General features: G+C 30.6%; 1 protein-coding gene across 2 annotated transcripts; it reads right to left on the reverse strand.

Annotated features, from left to right (window-relative positions):
* Window positions 1–6,175: 6,175 nt before the first annotated feature.
* On the reverse strand, window positions 6,176–12,293 carry LOC107410661 (beta-hexosaminidase 3). 2 transcript variants are annotated; one of them, XR_007239005.2, is made up of 15 exons: window positions 11,588–12,293; window positions 11,119–11,196; window positions 10,391–10,426; window positions 10,150–10,261; window positions 9,754–9,824; window positions 9,540–9,670; window positions 9,382–9,447; window positions 9,130–9,230; window positions 8,895–8,954; window positions 8,654–8,687; window positions 8,320–8,418; window positions 8,174–8,233; window positions 7,720–7,970; window positions 7,313–7,596; window positions 6,176–6,392 (listed from the first exon to the last, which is right to left on the reverse strand). XR_007239005.2 is itself a non-coding variant. In XM_016018113.4 (14 exons), the coding sequence occupies exons 1-14, from the start codon at window positions 11,912–11,914 to the stop codon at window positions 7,427–7,429; spliced, it is 1,596 nt and encodes a 531-aa protein (XP_015873599.2). In that variant the 5' UTR covers window positions 11,915–12,293; the 3' UTR covers window positions 7,198–7,426. The 2 variants fall into 2 exon arrangements, 1 of the variants encoding a protein (XP_015873599.2); XM_016018113.4 differs by lacking the exon at window positions 6,176–6,392 and having other exon boundaries at window positions 7,198–7,596.
* Between the last annotated feature and the right edge of the window lie 498 nt (window positions 12,294–12,791).

The following is a 12,791-nucleotide window of genomic DNA, read 5'->3' on the forward strand; positions in this document are numbered from 1 at the left end:
AACTTTTTTAATATGTGTCAGCAATGCATTGGAAATAGTATCAGATGGGCTGGTATCACTGATATACTGAAGTTTTTCTCTTAAGAAGGAATTAGTATCATAAATTAACCCTTTCCCCAAAAAAATAGTAGTATCATAAATTAACCTCACAGCCTCCTTTGAATCAGTGGACACTTGCCCCCACTAAAGAAACCGATATCCAAACAAAACAGCACCTGCTTCCTTAGTCGCTAGTAACTATGTCATCAAGTTCAACTAATGAAAACCGAAAATACTCTAGAACTGAATTGTGTATTGTTTGCTTTAATACGAATTCTGATCCTACTTTTTAGAAATTATCTGTAATGACTCTCAGGTGTATTCCCTCTGATGTAAGCCTCAATATTCAATGCTTTATTTTTATTATTACCAAAAAGCAGAACATACTTTTATCAAAAATAAAAATAAAAATAATTGACATTTAAAAAATAATTTTCTTTTATCGTATAGAGGAGAAACATAAAAATTTAATTGATTCATATGTAATACATTTTATCTATATATTTTATTTAATTATTTTAAATATAAAACTAAATGAGTTTAAGTGAAATTTGCCATTTATTTATTTAAGGCCTATATACATTCAGTTTCTCTCTCTTCCAGCTTTTCCAAAACATTTTGGCAACCCACTTTCTCTCTTTACAGACTCATGGCGGCTATTCAACTTTGGTGTGTAAATAGAATTGATTCTCTTCATGGTTCTCGTTAACTGTTTATAATACTAGTTTAATATATATGGTTGAATCCACTTCCCTTTACGATATGGTAATTTAAATTTGAGGGGCCTAGTTTGTCGACTAATTGATTTTTTGTTTAACATGGTCAGGTTTTTGAAATTTTTTTGTCAATGTGTCATCGTCTGTGGAAGAAGATACTAAAATAAATATGATGTCAATGAAGCAGAAGGATCATGTTTCAGAACCCTTTATATGAACCGCACACATAATCTTAATCTTATTCTTATTCCCTCCTAGTAATGAGTGATGATACCTCCACAAGCTGATTTTTTTGGGGCCAAATAAAGTAATTATATTGTCCTCTAATTTTTTTTTTGACCAAATTTTTTTTATTACATATGCACAAGCAAATTCTATAATCCTTAAAAAGATGGAAAAATTATTATCCATCATTTTACTCAAATACATTCTACATATTTTAAATAATGGACAAAGATTCTCTCTTCCTAATTACTAAATTAATTACCATAAAGTTAGGGCATAGTGTTTACTATAAGTGTTTTTCTAGCATCCAATTATTTACAATTATTTTATCAACTAAAAACAAATTTTCTTAAAGCGTCATTTCGATGGTTTTCAAATTTCGTCTTCTTGTTTAAAAAGGTTTCTGAAAATATAATTGGCTGCACAGTTTTATTTTAGAATCTTTTTATTATTATTAATTTTCTTTTTCTTTCTTTTCTCCTCTTTTAATTGGCCAAACAGGTTTTAAGTGAATAAGAAGATCCTGCATGCATGTTTCTTTTTAGCTGAAAGGAGAGTTATATTAACCAAAAGGAGCTGGCAAACATACAACAAAAAGGCGTCCAAACGAAACACAGATATGCTGCCTAGCAGGTCAGGAGGTGGAAAGAGAACCACTCTTCTGAGACCAAACGTTTACAAAAGGCTGAGAGTGTAACAAACAGGAAACAGGGAGAACAAAATTGCTAGTAGTACCCCATTTTGAAACTAAGTGAGCTAGTTGATTACAGTTACGTGGGATCCAAGAAAAAGTAACAGCATGTTTCATGTTTATATATCTTTATCATATTATCTCATCCAGCATATCAAAGTCCTGATAAGACATTCGTGTGTATTATTTGACCTATCTCAAGACAAGACGTACAATAGTGTTTTTTTTTTAAAATTATTTACAATAATTTTGTTTATATTTTTATATCTTGAATTTATAACCTTTCAAATATTAATATAATTTATTAGCATATTAACTGCGTGAATCTCATAACAAATAAAATGATATTAAAAAAGAAATATAGATCAGACGTATTTGGATGTGTAGAGCTTTAATAAGTGTTTTGAAAAGCAAAAAAGCACCTACAATAATGTTTGATGTAAAATTAAAAAGTATTTTTTTAGTAAAAAGTAAGCACTAAAAATGTTTCTCCAAATAAACTAATTAAATGAAGATTGAAGAATTTTGGTGCTCCAACATCTTGAAAGTCTTCAATCTTTTTCAATCCAAACTCTCTTCAAATTCTTCTATTTCTCTCTCTAAAGTCTTCTTTTATTTTTGTTTTTCTTTCTTCTCTCTCTCTCTCTCTCTCCCCTCCCTCTCCAAAAAAAAAAAAAAACTAGTCTCCTCCCTCATAACTCTTTTATCTTCTTGTAAAAACCCTACTAGAAAAATGAAGATTAACCCTCCATTTTTCATCAAAATAGCTCACGAAATGATACCTCAACCTCGCCTTAAGTTAGTCATGTAGGAAGAGCATGAGTGGAAGAAGGGAATAAGCCGGCGTGAGAAAGCAAGGAAATGGCGTAGAGCTTGTAAGAGACCACGCTGGTTCGGCATGGAATGAAACCAACCTTGCTCTGAGGAGAAGCTCCTTGGCATGGAGAATTTGAAGCGACATGCCAATCTGGTGTAAAGGAACGCCACTTCCACTACGAGTTGGAACCGAATTTGCGTGAAAGAGAGAGAAGGACGTGGAGCTACTCTTGGACACACCATTTTGACATGGCTCAACGCCACACCTACTTCCAGAATCAAGCTCAAATTTTGCTGAGTGAAAAGAGCATGGTATGGAGCACTTGTTTTAGGCGTGGAGATGGCTTTGGTGCAGACTAAGGTGACGTGGAGATGGTTTTATGCGTGGAGATGATGCAGATGCGGCTTAGCGTGGAGCACTTGATTTGGGCATCTATGGAGCTACTTAATTGCGGTGGAGAAACGCCACCCTTACATGCGCATTCCATGGAAATCACACACATGCCCAAATCAAGCATTAATGCTACAAAAATTTATTCCAAAATTCCACCCTTCCACAAAGCTTCCCAATTTCCCATAAGAAAAAAAAAAAAATTTAATTTTTTGCCACCTACAAAAATTCACCAAAGCATCAAATATATCAAGAAGTTTGAATTTTCAAGCAACTAATCAATGTTAAAGAGCCAAATAATTGAGTGCAAAACTTAATTATCAGTTTATTAAATGATATCAAATGACAGGTTTCAAGATATTATTAGTTAAGTTATTTATATAATTTTAAGTAAACCTTTAAATGAAACTGACAAGTGAATAAAAAAAAATAAACCAATTAAATATTACCATATCATTCACTATATTATTTAATAAATAAATTTGATAAATAATTTAATAACTTTAGAATTATTGATGAAAATTTGAAAGTGAATTGTTGTCTTGATAAAACAACAACATTCAAGTTTCCATTTTAAGGGATTAAAAAAAAAAAAGTTTCCAATTTAAGATTACCTAAGATTTGTTGGGTTTATTTACTTTATTTTATTTTTGTTTTCATTATTTAAAGCATTTAATGAATGTGAATTGTAGATTATGTAATATAAAAATTAACATTATTTAAATTTATGTGACACAAATGCACATTGTGTTTTAAAATTTTTCTCCAATGGAAGTATGTAAAAAACTATTTATGACTATTAGTTAATTATATATATTTTATTAAGTTTTTATTTTTTTTTTAAATTACTTTGTTAAGGAAAATTTTATTTTTAAAAATTTTTTACACTGTTTAATAGAACTTTCAAAAGTAGAAAATTATGTTGACAATGTCTATTTTTCTAAACACATAAATTTGATAGGATGTTTAAACAAACCAATTGGATATTATTTTTAAATAATTACCTATTTTTTTGATATGAGAAAAAAATCTAGAAATAAACAAAACTATTGAAAATGCTTTTTACAATTATTTCTTTCAATTACGACTCCTATCCACAACTTTTTAATATAAATATGAATAATATATCAACTGAACCTATTCCACTTGACAAATTAGGAAACATTTTTTCATTCTTTGTTTAATTTATCCCCAAAAACTTGTGTGCAAAGGAGATCTAAGTGGTATTTTGCTCACCTCAACGGCTCAAGCCGCTCTCTGTCTATATCTCATCTTAAATCTTCTAATAAGCGTAAGCAGCCTACAATTGCTGTAATTAGAAGTAATAAGGTTAAAGAATTCAGAGGCCTGTTACAGGCCCATCAGTTATAAGGACAGAGGCCCATCCAATAGGTCACGTTTCACAATTCGCACCATTCTTTTCTATTTTAATTGCATTTCCCAAATATTTACAAGAAACAAAAATAAAAAATAAAAATTTACCCCCAAAAAAAAAAAAAAAACAAAAACAAAAAAATTGCATTTCCCAAATGCCAAGCCAAACATATAAACAATCCTGACTCAAGGCCAGCAAGGTAAATTGATTCTAGTCCACATACACCAGTTAGGTTTTTTATTTTTATTTTTTTTCCTTCTAGTCCAAATATGGTATAATATTATACTATATGGATTTGATATTAGACTTTCTTAATTAAAAATGTAACGAAATCCATTTAAATATTTTAACATTAAAAATAAAGCTAATAATTTTTTGAATATTTGCAAATTTTTATAAAATTCTAACAAATTCATTATCCCACTATTTTGATAAATTTTATAAAGTCCAATTAGAACCGAATACATTAAAATTATTTTAAATTTATTAAATTTTAAGCTGAATACATTCTTTAATTTACTTAATTGGTTTTTTATTTTTTAAATTATTTAAAAAAATTTATTATTTATTATTATTGGTAAAGATGATTAGTTTATATGATAAATCTTAATTAGTAACATTTAATTTAATTATTTTTTATATTAAAACTTTAAAAGTGAACAATTTAATAATGATCATTTAAATTAACATTTGGTATATAAGTTCGTTAATGGTCATTCACCAACGACAAATAGCATCTTTTAATTATTTTAGTAGTTAATTGATAATTGTTATATAACATAATTAGCAAAAAAATTATAACAATTAACAATTGTGTGTGTGTTATCTGTTTCCATGTATGGTTGGTTGGGCGAATTTAACCGAGAGAAAAATAGAAGAAAAGGAGTTTAGAGAGAGAAAATTCGATTAGAGTTAGGTTGGTTGGATGAATTTGTAATTTACTAAATTGTCCTATATTTGAATATGGTTTGAATGTCAAAATGGAGATAAATTTGTAAATTTCAATAAAATATTTATCAATATCTAAAATGTTTTATAAATATTATTTTTGATACTTTAATATATCTTTAAAAAGTCAAACAAAAATATAAAAGTTAATCGCTTATATCTTTAAGATATTAAAATTCACTTATATCTATTAAGATTTAGGACTAAAAAAAAAAAAAAAAAAATTAACAAACAAACATAATCTTAATCAATGAATCATAAAATGATTTATCCAAATATATTATTTTGTGCTATAAATCTTTCAATAACCTCAAACTATCAATACACCTAAAAGAATTTCAAATTCATAAAAGAAAAAAAAGCCTTAGAAGAATTTAAAATTATAATTATCCATACACTTGGAAAGAACTTAAAATTATTTTAATATAAAGGAAAATAATTAATTAAATACTCAAAAATAATTTTTTTCATCTAAAATGTCTAAATTAGACCCCAAAAAAATATATATATGATAGCAAATTTGATTAAATTAAAAAAAATTTCTAAAAAAATTGCATATAAGAAAATGTTATAAGCATTTTTTTTTTTCAAAATAATAAATATAAATGAGAGTATCCCCTTAATAAAATAAGGACCATTGAATTATGTCGGCCATTGAGTTTACCAGCCACCTCAAATGACACAATGCAAACCAGATACATCAAACCACACATTACAAAGGGATTTGCCACGAGAAGAACCAATCATGGCAATGTTTCTAAAACACCAAACCGATGTTACACATCATCTAATCTAGTTTATTAATTTAATCAAATTTGTTATTAAATAACAAATAACCACATATATTATGTTTAGTTTATGAATAATTATTTATTCTTAAATAGTTACAAATAGCTTTTAAATTATATAAATAAGGCTTGGCTGAAAATTCAAACCCAAATTGTAATTAAAAAAAAAAAAATCAAATTTATGACTTTAGCAAGTTAAAGAATTTAGAATAATTTTAATATGTATGTACAATATTTGTTTAAATAATACAATATCTATTAAATACTGAAATAATTTGTACATTAAAAAATTGCTTTACATAAAGCTATTTGAATGCGTTGCCATGGAGTGTAGAAGCTTTTCTAGATGCAAAACGCGTAAGCGGAGCTGTAGTACAAGCGGTTTCTTCTGCCGACTCGTGGCCTATTTTCATAGCAAACAACTTTTCTATCAAGCAAGAAACTTCAGTACCAAAACAACAGAGGTGGTAGAGAAATAAACTGCATTAACATAACCACAACAATTCTGTTTCTTTAACTCTTTCTGAGTACAGAAAAAAATCCCATAAAAAAAAATAGAAGAAAAAATAAAAAATAGAAGTTCATTGTGTGTGTATAAATACATATAGGGCAGAAAAAGGCCTTCAACTATTTGGTACCTACTGATAATCTTCATGCCACTCTTTGAGTGTACACCATATAAACAAGTACACGACTTATTACCCAAAAAAAGAAAAAGAAAAAAACACAAGTACTCAACTCTCAGTGGTATACATAGAACAAAGGAAGCTAACCTTGATGCAAAACAGGCTTTGAGAAGGGTTTTGAACAAAACTCTATACCAGGGATTAGATTGCTAGACCCTCACTGCCCGTTTGTCTTGCAGGACTGTACTTGATTGGACTGGACTGATGGAAATCCCATCCAATCATATTGAGTTCAATTTAAAATACTCTAATTTGATTGGTCTGTATTTAAAGTAGTCCAGTCCAACCTTGCAACACTACAGGTGTTTACAGAATGCTAGTTTTGCTTGTTTACTGAAGTTTTTTCCTTTGTTGCCTTTTCCTGGCAAGATTAGCAGTTCTTTGTTCGTTATACAGCTGATTATTTTAGGAAATATGTATTACATTTAGATCACACATTGTCATCAGCCTATGGAGTCCAGAGTGATTTCTTTCATCTCTTAGACATAGTTTTTCATTTGAAGAATGCATACACCATAAAGATAAAGCAAAAAGTGCAGAATAAACACTTTTCATTAATAAGAACTTGGTAACGTTGACATGACAAGAACATAATCAATCAAGGAAACCCTCCTGGAGCTACAATAATGAAAGCTACCTGCTGATTTTTATCAGAAGCCTGTCTTTATTTCCTTGTCATTTCAAATTCATATGGTATGAATTTTTAATGATCTGCACGCCGACCAAGAACTAGCTAGAGATTTTCTGCAGCTTACTTTTGCACATAGCAAGAGCCAGGCTCTTCAGGGGCACCTCTTCCTCGTCCAGCTAATGGAGCAGCAGCAACTCCTCTTTGATTCAGTAGACACCTGAAATGTGCTAGCCTTCCAGTAACTTTGCTTGTATCTTTAGCCAGCCTGTCGTAAGGTGTCCACAGCCGCTCTTCACAACAAAGAGAAACAAGGAAAATATTGAATACTGGTTGGCACAAGATTCTTATTTTTTTGTGAAAAAAACACTCATGAAACTGAATTCAACATCAACATCAAAAGCATCAATAAGTACCTGCAGCTGCTGCAGCACGAGGCCATATGGTTTGTTCAATGTCTGATGCATCAACGGTTTCACCCCACATGCATACCTCTCCACCAATAACTAGTTTTTGCTGTGTGGGGTCTGTGATATTTGTGAGTGGTTCATTCAGATAGAATTGTTGCCATGTTACATCTAAGTGGTCCAAATACCATTTATCCTGGTTGCTTACAATGCACCTTAACCCAGCTGCGGTAACTTTCTGTGCCACACCGTCTCCAAGCCTGCCACGAAATTTGGTATGCAAGAGAAATCAACTACATGAAGCTTTCAAACAGGCATAATACAGATAAACTCCACACACTTTTAAGTTGTGAAAGTAGTTTCTAATTATATATTGTTTTGGAAACTGTAAATTGAAATTGCAAAATAGTAGTATAAGCAGAGTATATAATGCAGGATCTTCAAAATTTAGCCATAAACATACCAGTTGTGCACCACCGTCTTTTGGCTCAATTTATTGCCAAAGTTATTAAAAGTCTCTTCCCTGTAAATTTCATGAGTGGATGATAAGAAACGAAACTAAATAATTTTATATGCAGCACTTAAAACATAAGATTTCTGATTTCATACCAGTTAACAATTTCAAATCCATGAGACAAAGCTATATTTTGTGCTCGCAAAACAAAGTATTGATAGGCTTCGGACTGATTCAAGCGACGCGATACTAACCTGTTCATCAGGAAATATGGTCAAAAAGATATAGCCTTTCTCGTAATTTATCTGGCTACTAAATATCAGGCAGAATTTTTCAAATTTTCTAATACATGATGATTTAGAGGGAAAAATAAATAAATAAATAAAACTTATAATAGTGCTGGCTAGCAACTTTTAATTTACTTGATAGGAAAATGAATTTTAGTTGAAGGCCATGAAACTAAATAAGTAAGAATGTTAGTATTATTACCATCGTCTTACACGAGCAGTTGATGCCCAACAACCTGAAAATACAAAAGCATAAGTTTATCTAATCTAGGAAGATTATTATTTAGATAAGTTAAGGAGGGGCCAAAATATACTAAGAGATAATTGTATAAAAACATTTTCAATCGTAAAATTGACAGAAAAAGAAAAAAAAAACAGAAGAAGAAGAAGGAAAACATCAGATGAAGCAGATATGTAAGTTATTGTTTGTTTATGAAACTTACTTGTATCAACTTCGTCACCTCCCAAATGAACAAATTTGAACTTAAAGATCTTGCTGAAATCTGAAACATGTAAAAGAAGGAAGATAAGTTAAAACCTTATAAAAATGAAAAATTAATAAATAAAAAAAAGAAATGAAAAGAAAAGAAAAGACGAAAGAAGGTTATGTAGCAATATTTTGTGGTATTTTTGTGTCAAAATTACGATATTTGCATTGTAGAAAAATATGAGATTTACCTGAAAGAATTCCATCAATTACTTCAAAAGTGAACTCTCTGCTAACGTCGAGTGGTTGCGTACAAGCACTTGCTGGCAATAGAGATGGATAGCCAACACCCCTAAAGATTAAAATTCATAAGTTTCTTGAACAATATGGTGCAAAATTAATTCTAAAAGCAAATTAACATTTTTGTTTTGAAATTGCAAAAACTATATGGGTATCCATCTAAAAGCAAAGTTTATATGCAATTAGAGATGGATTTTAAATACCATGATTGAGCATGTCCTGGAACATCAATTTCAGCCAATACATTAATCCCTCGTCTTTGAGCATAGCTGCAAAATATATAAATCAAGCTATTAGAAAACAGAAATAAAAGGACTATGGAACAAATATTGCATATAGAAACAGGGTAGAAATCACTTGCCTCACAATTTCTTCAGCATCTTCTACTGTATATCTTTCTGATTCTGAATAAGCACCATCCCAAAGTTTTGGATATGAAGGTATCTCTAAAGGAAAAGACTGTGTATCTACAATGTGCCAATGCAACACATTCTGCATGAAATAAATGAATCAATACAAACATTGTTATCAAATAACAATCAGAAACTCTGCAGCTGGTTATAATTTTTTCATACCAGCTTTGAATAGGCCATAGAATCGATCACTTTCTTTATCACAGGCAATGGCAGATAGTGTCGAGATGTATCTGTACAAATTTTCACCCATAAATCAGACAATTTTGAATTTGACAATGTTATTGCGTCATTTTCTAAATAATATTAAGGAGGTATTTTTGTAAGTAGATAAACAAAGATTACCAGTACATATCAAACAAAGAGCATTCTCATACATAAGAAACATAGACTTAAAAAGTGTAAAATGCAGGTTGTATTTTAGCAAAAATGACCATGACTGGTTTGTTTAAGGTAAAAAAAATAAAAAATAAACAATATGATTGATCTCAATGCACCTATTCCCTTATACTTTTGCTGATGAAAATGTAGCAAATAGAGCATAACAAAGCATCTCACCAATTAAAAGCCCTCGATATGAGAATCTTGGCTCATCCACAATGGTCCATGGTACCAAATGAACTTCGATAACCTTGGTGGTGAAATTAAATTGGCATAATTGGCTGAATGTCTGCACGAAGCCATAACAAAGAAAGGAAGTTAAAAATAAAAATAAAAATAAAAAACTTTTATTTATCCATTTGTCTGATGGACATCCAGAACAGAACTAGTGTTGGTTGTCATTAGAAACAAATATAACCTGCAGTCCATGTAAGGCACCATAAACTGTCTTTGCCTGCATTATTCATGATAAAGATAAGTTTATTAGAGTTTTCATAACTAAATGGAAATTATATACATCATCTCTTCTATTGTTAATGATACATTTTCCATTTGCGCTATCTCATTGTATACATGTATATACCCAAGTCAGAGAATATATCAAGAATGGGAAATGCAACATTCAGTCTGTTTTAAGGCTACCTAGGCACAGAACATAATCCAAAGTAGACACTGACAATATCATATTAAAACTCCTTCAAACTAAGTAACACTGATAATATCATATTTAGACTCCTTCAAACTAAGTCTGCCAGCTTCAACGAACAATAGTTGCAGTGCTAAGTATGAATGTCTAGTCTCTCTTACTTAGGATTGATGGTGACTTAACATGAATATGCCAAACTAGCCATATCTACAGAGAATTTCTGCTATGTCTAGAAATTAAAGAGAAATAGAAGGGTCACTTGGTTAGAAAAGCAGACAATGTCCAGTTGATACGTGGCCAACGTAGGTCTCAATTTATCAAACTTACGTTTTTCTTTTTTCTTCTTTTTTTTTTTTTTTTTTGGGGGGAAAAAAAAAAGAAAAAAACTATTTGCCAGACAAATACATGTTCCTAGGTTGCATTAACCGGGAATTTTGCAGTAGAAAGTTCAGTTATCAAGTCAAGCAGTACTTAGCCAATTATGGATTAGTAACACCTACCTCAAGATATGCATAAAGTGGCTGTGAATCCGGCGAAGGGATCGATAACTTGTAAGACTCATCTATGCCATATTGTAACTGCAAAGTGGAAAAAGCAAGAAACTTAAGCACCAGAAACAACAAATGTGGTAGAGACATAATTGCATTTATATATAACAAATCACAAAATTTCTGTTTCTTCAACTCTTGCCGAGTACAGAAAAAACCCATAAAAGAAGGAAAAAAAATAAAAAATCCTTAATTTCGAAGAATGAAGCATCGAAAAAGTGCTTTTTTCAAGTCTTTACTTCACTAAGAAAAACCAACCACAATTAAGATACAGAAACCACAGATCAAATTTAAAACACAGATCAAATTTAAACTTTCAGTTGAAAAAGTTAAAAAATAAAAAATAAAAGAGAGAGAGAGAGAGATAAGTTTGGAATGGAAAATAGGACAGTAAAAAAAAAAAAAGAAAAAAGAAAAAAACCTGTTCATCGTTGGAGGAGATGACAACATTGATACCCTGAAGAATGAGAGAAGGATCAACAAGGCTGACATTTCCTTCCACAACATGTGAAATACGAATGATATCCACAAGCCTAGAGAAAGCACCACTGAGAATGGAAGAAGAATCAGGGTACTGGGTATTCAGATGGAAATCACTGCTCAATACCAGACTCTGCTGTCCATTGCTCACTGATGCTGGCAATGGCCAAATGTTCAATCCACTAACACCACCACCACCATTAAGAAAAAGAACAAAAAGAAGAAAAAAAAGCAGAGGCAAAGAGCTAATGCCTCCCTTTAACCCCATCAAGAAAAATAGTAGATCCCAACAAAGGGAATGAAAAGCTTAGAGCTGAAATAAATATTCACCGGTGAATGGGGGGGTTAATGGTGGGGTAGGTATGTAATGTGGGTCAGTGGATGGTGGGTAATGGTTTTTATTTAAAAAGAAAAAAAAAAAAATGGTTTCTTTTGGAGCTGGTTTGTTTCTTTTGGAACTGGTTTTGTGCCTGTAACTTTTTGGAGTTGGGAATCTCAAATACCCACCTCTCCTTTTTGTTTATTTTACGATCAAAGATGTAATATATTATAATAATAAAGGATAATTATATTTCGACAAGGAAGAAGATGATGGAAGAGTATACAAACTGAAACAACTGCAAACTCCGTGGCAGCAAATGAGCATGTGAGTTGTCTGTTCGTTTGTTGGCTTGTGATTTTTTTTCTCTCTCTTTCTCTTCTCTCTTTTATCTCTCTTATTCATGACTCACGTTTGCGTTTTTTTACTGGCCACATTGTGTTGCATGCTTTGGTGGTGATCAGGTCATGGGGTTTTTCTTCTTTTTTCCTCCTTTTCATTCATTTCTGTTTTGACCCATTTGGAAATTTATACCAAAATCCAATCTTTTTTAAGCAAATATACCGTATTATAGTATCATATCCAGGTGCTTTAAATTTTTGAGAATGTTTGAATCTTTTTCTATCTGTTTTATTGTGATCTTAGAAATTTTGAATTTATATATTTTTTTACTTTTTTAAAACTTTTCTTTCTAATTTTGAGGAAACAAATAAGGTAGAATTTTCAATTCAAAATAAGTAATAAGTTGATATATATATATATATATATATATTGAAATAATATTGGTCTTATCTTTACACTTGAAAAAACGAGAGCGTTTGAAAAC

Source organism: Ziziphus jujuba, chromosome 10 (assembly GCF_031755915.1).
Source record: "Ziziphus jujuba cultivar Dongzao chromosome 10, ASM3175591v1".
NCBI lineage: Eukaryota > Viridiplantae > Streptophyta > Magnoliopsida > Rosales > Rhamnaceae > Ziziphus > Ziziphus jujuba.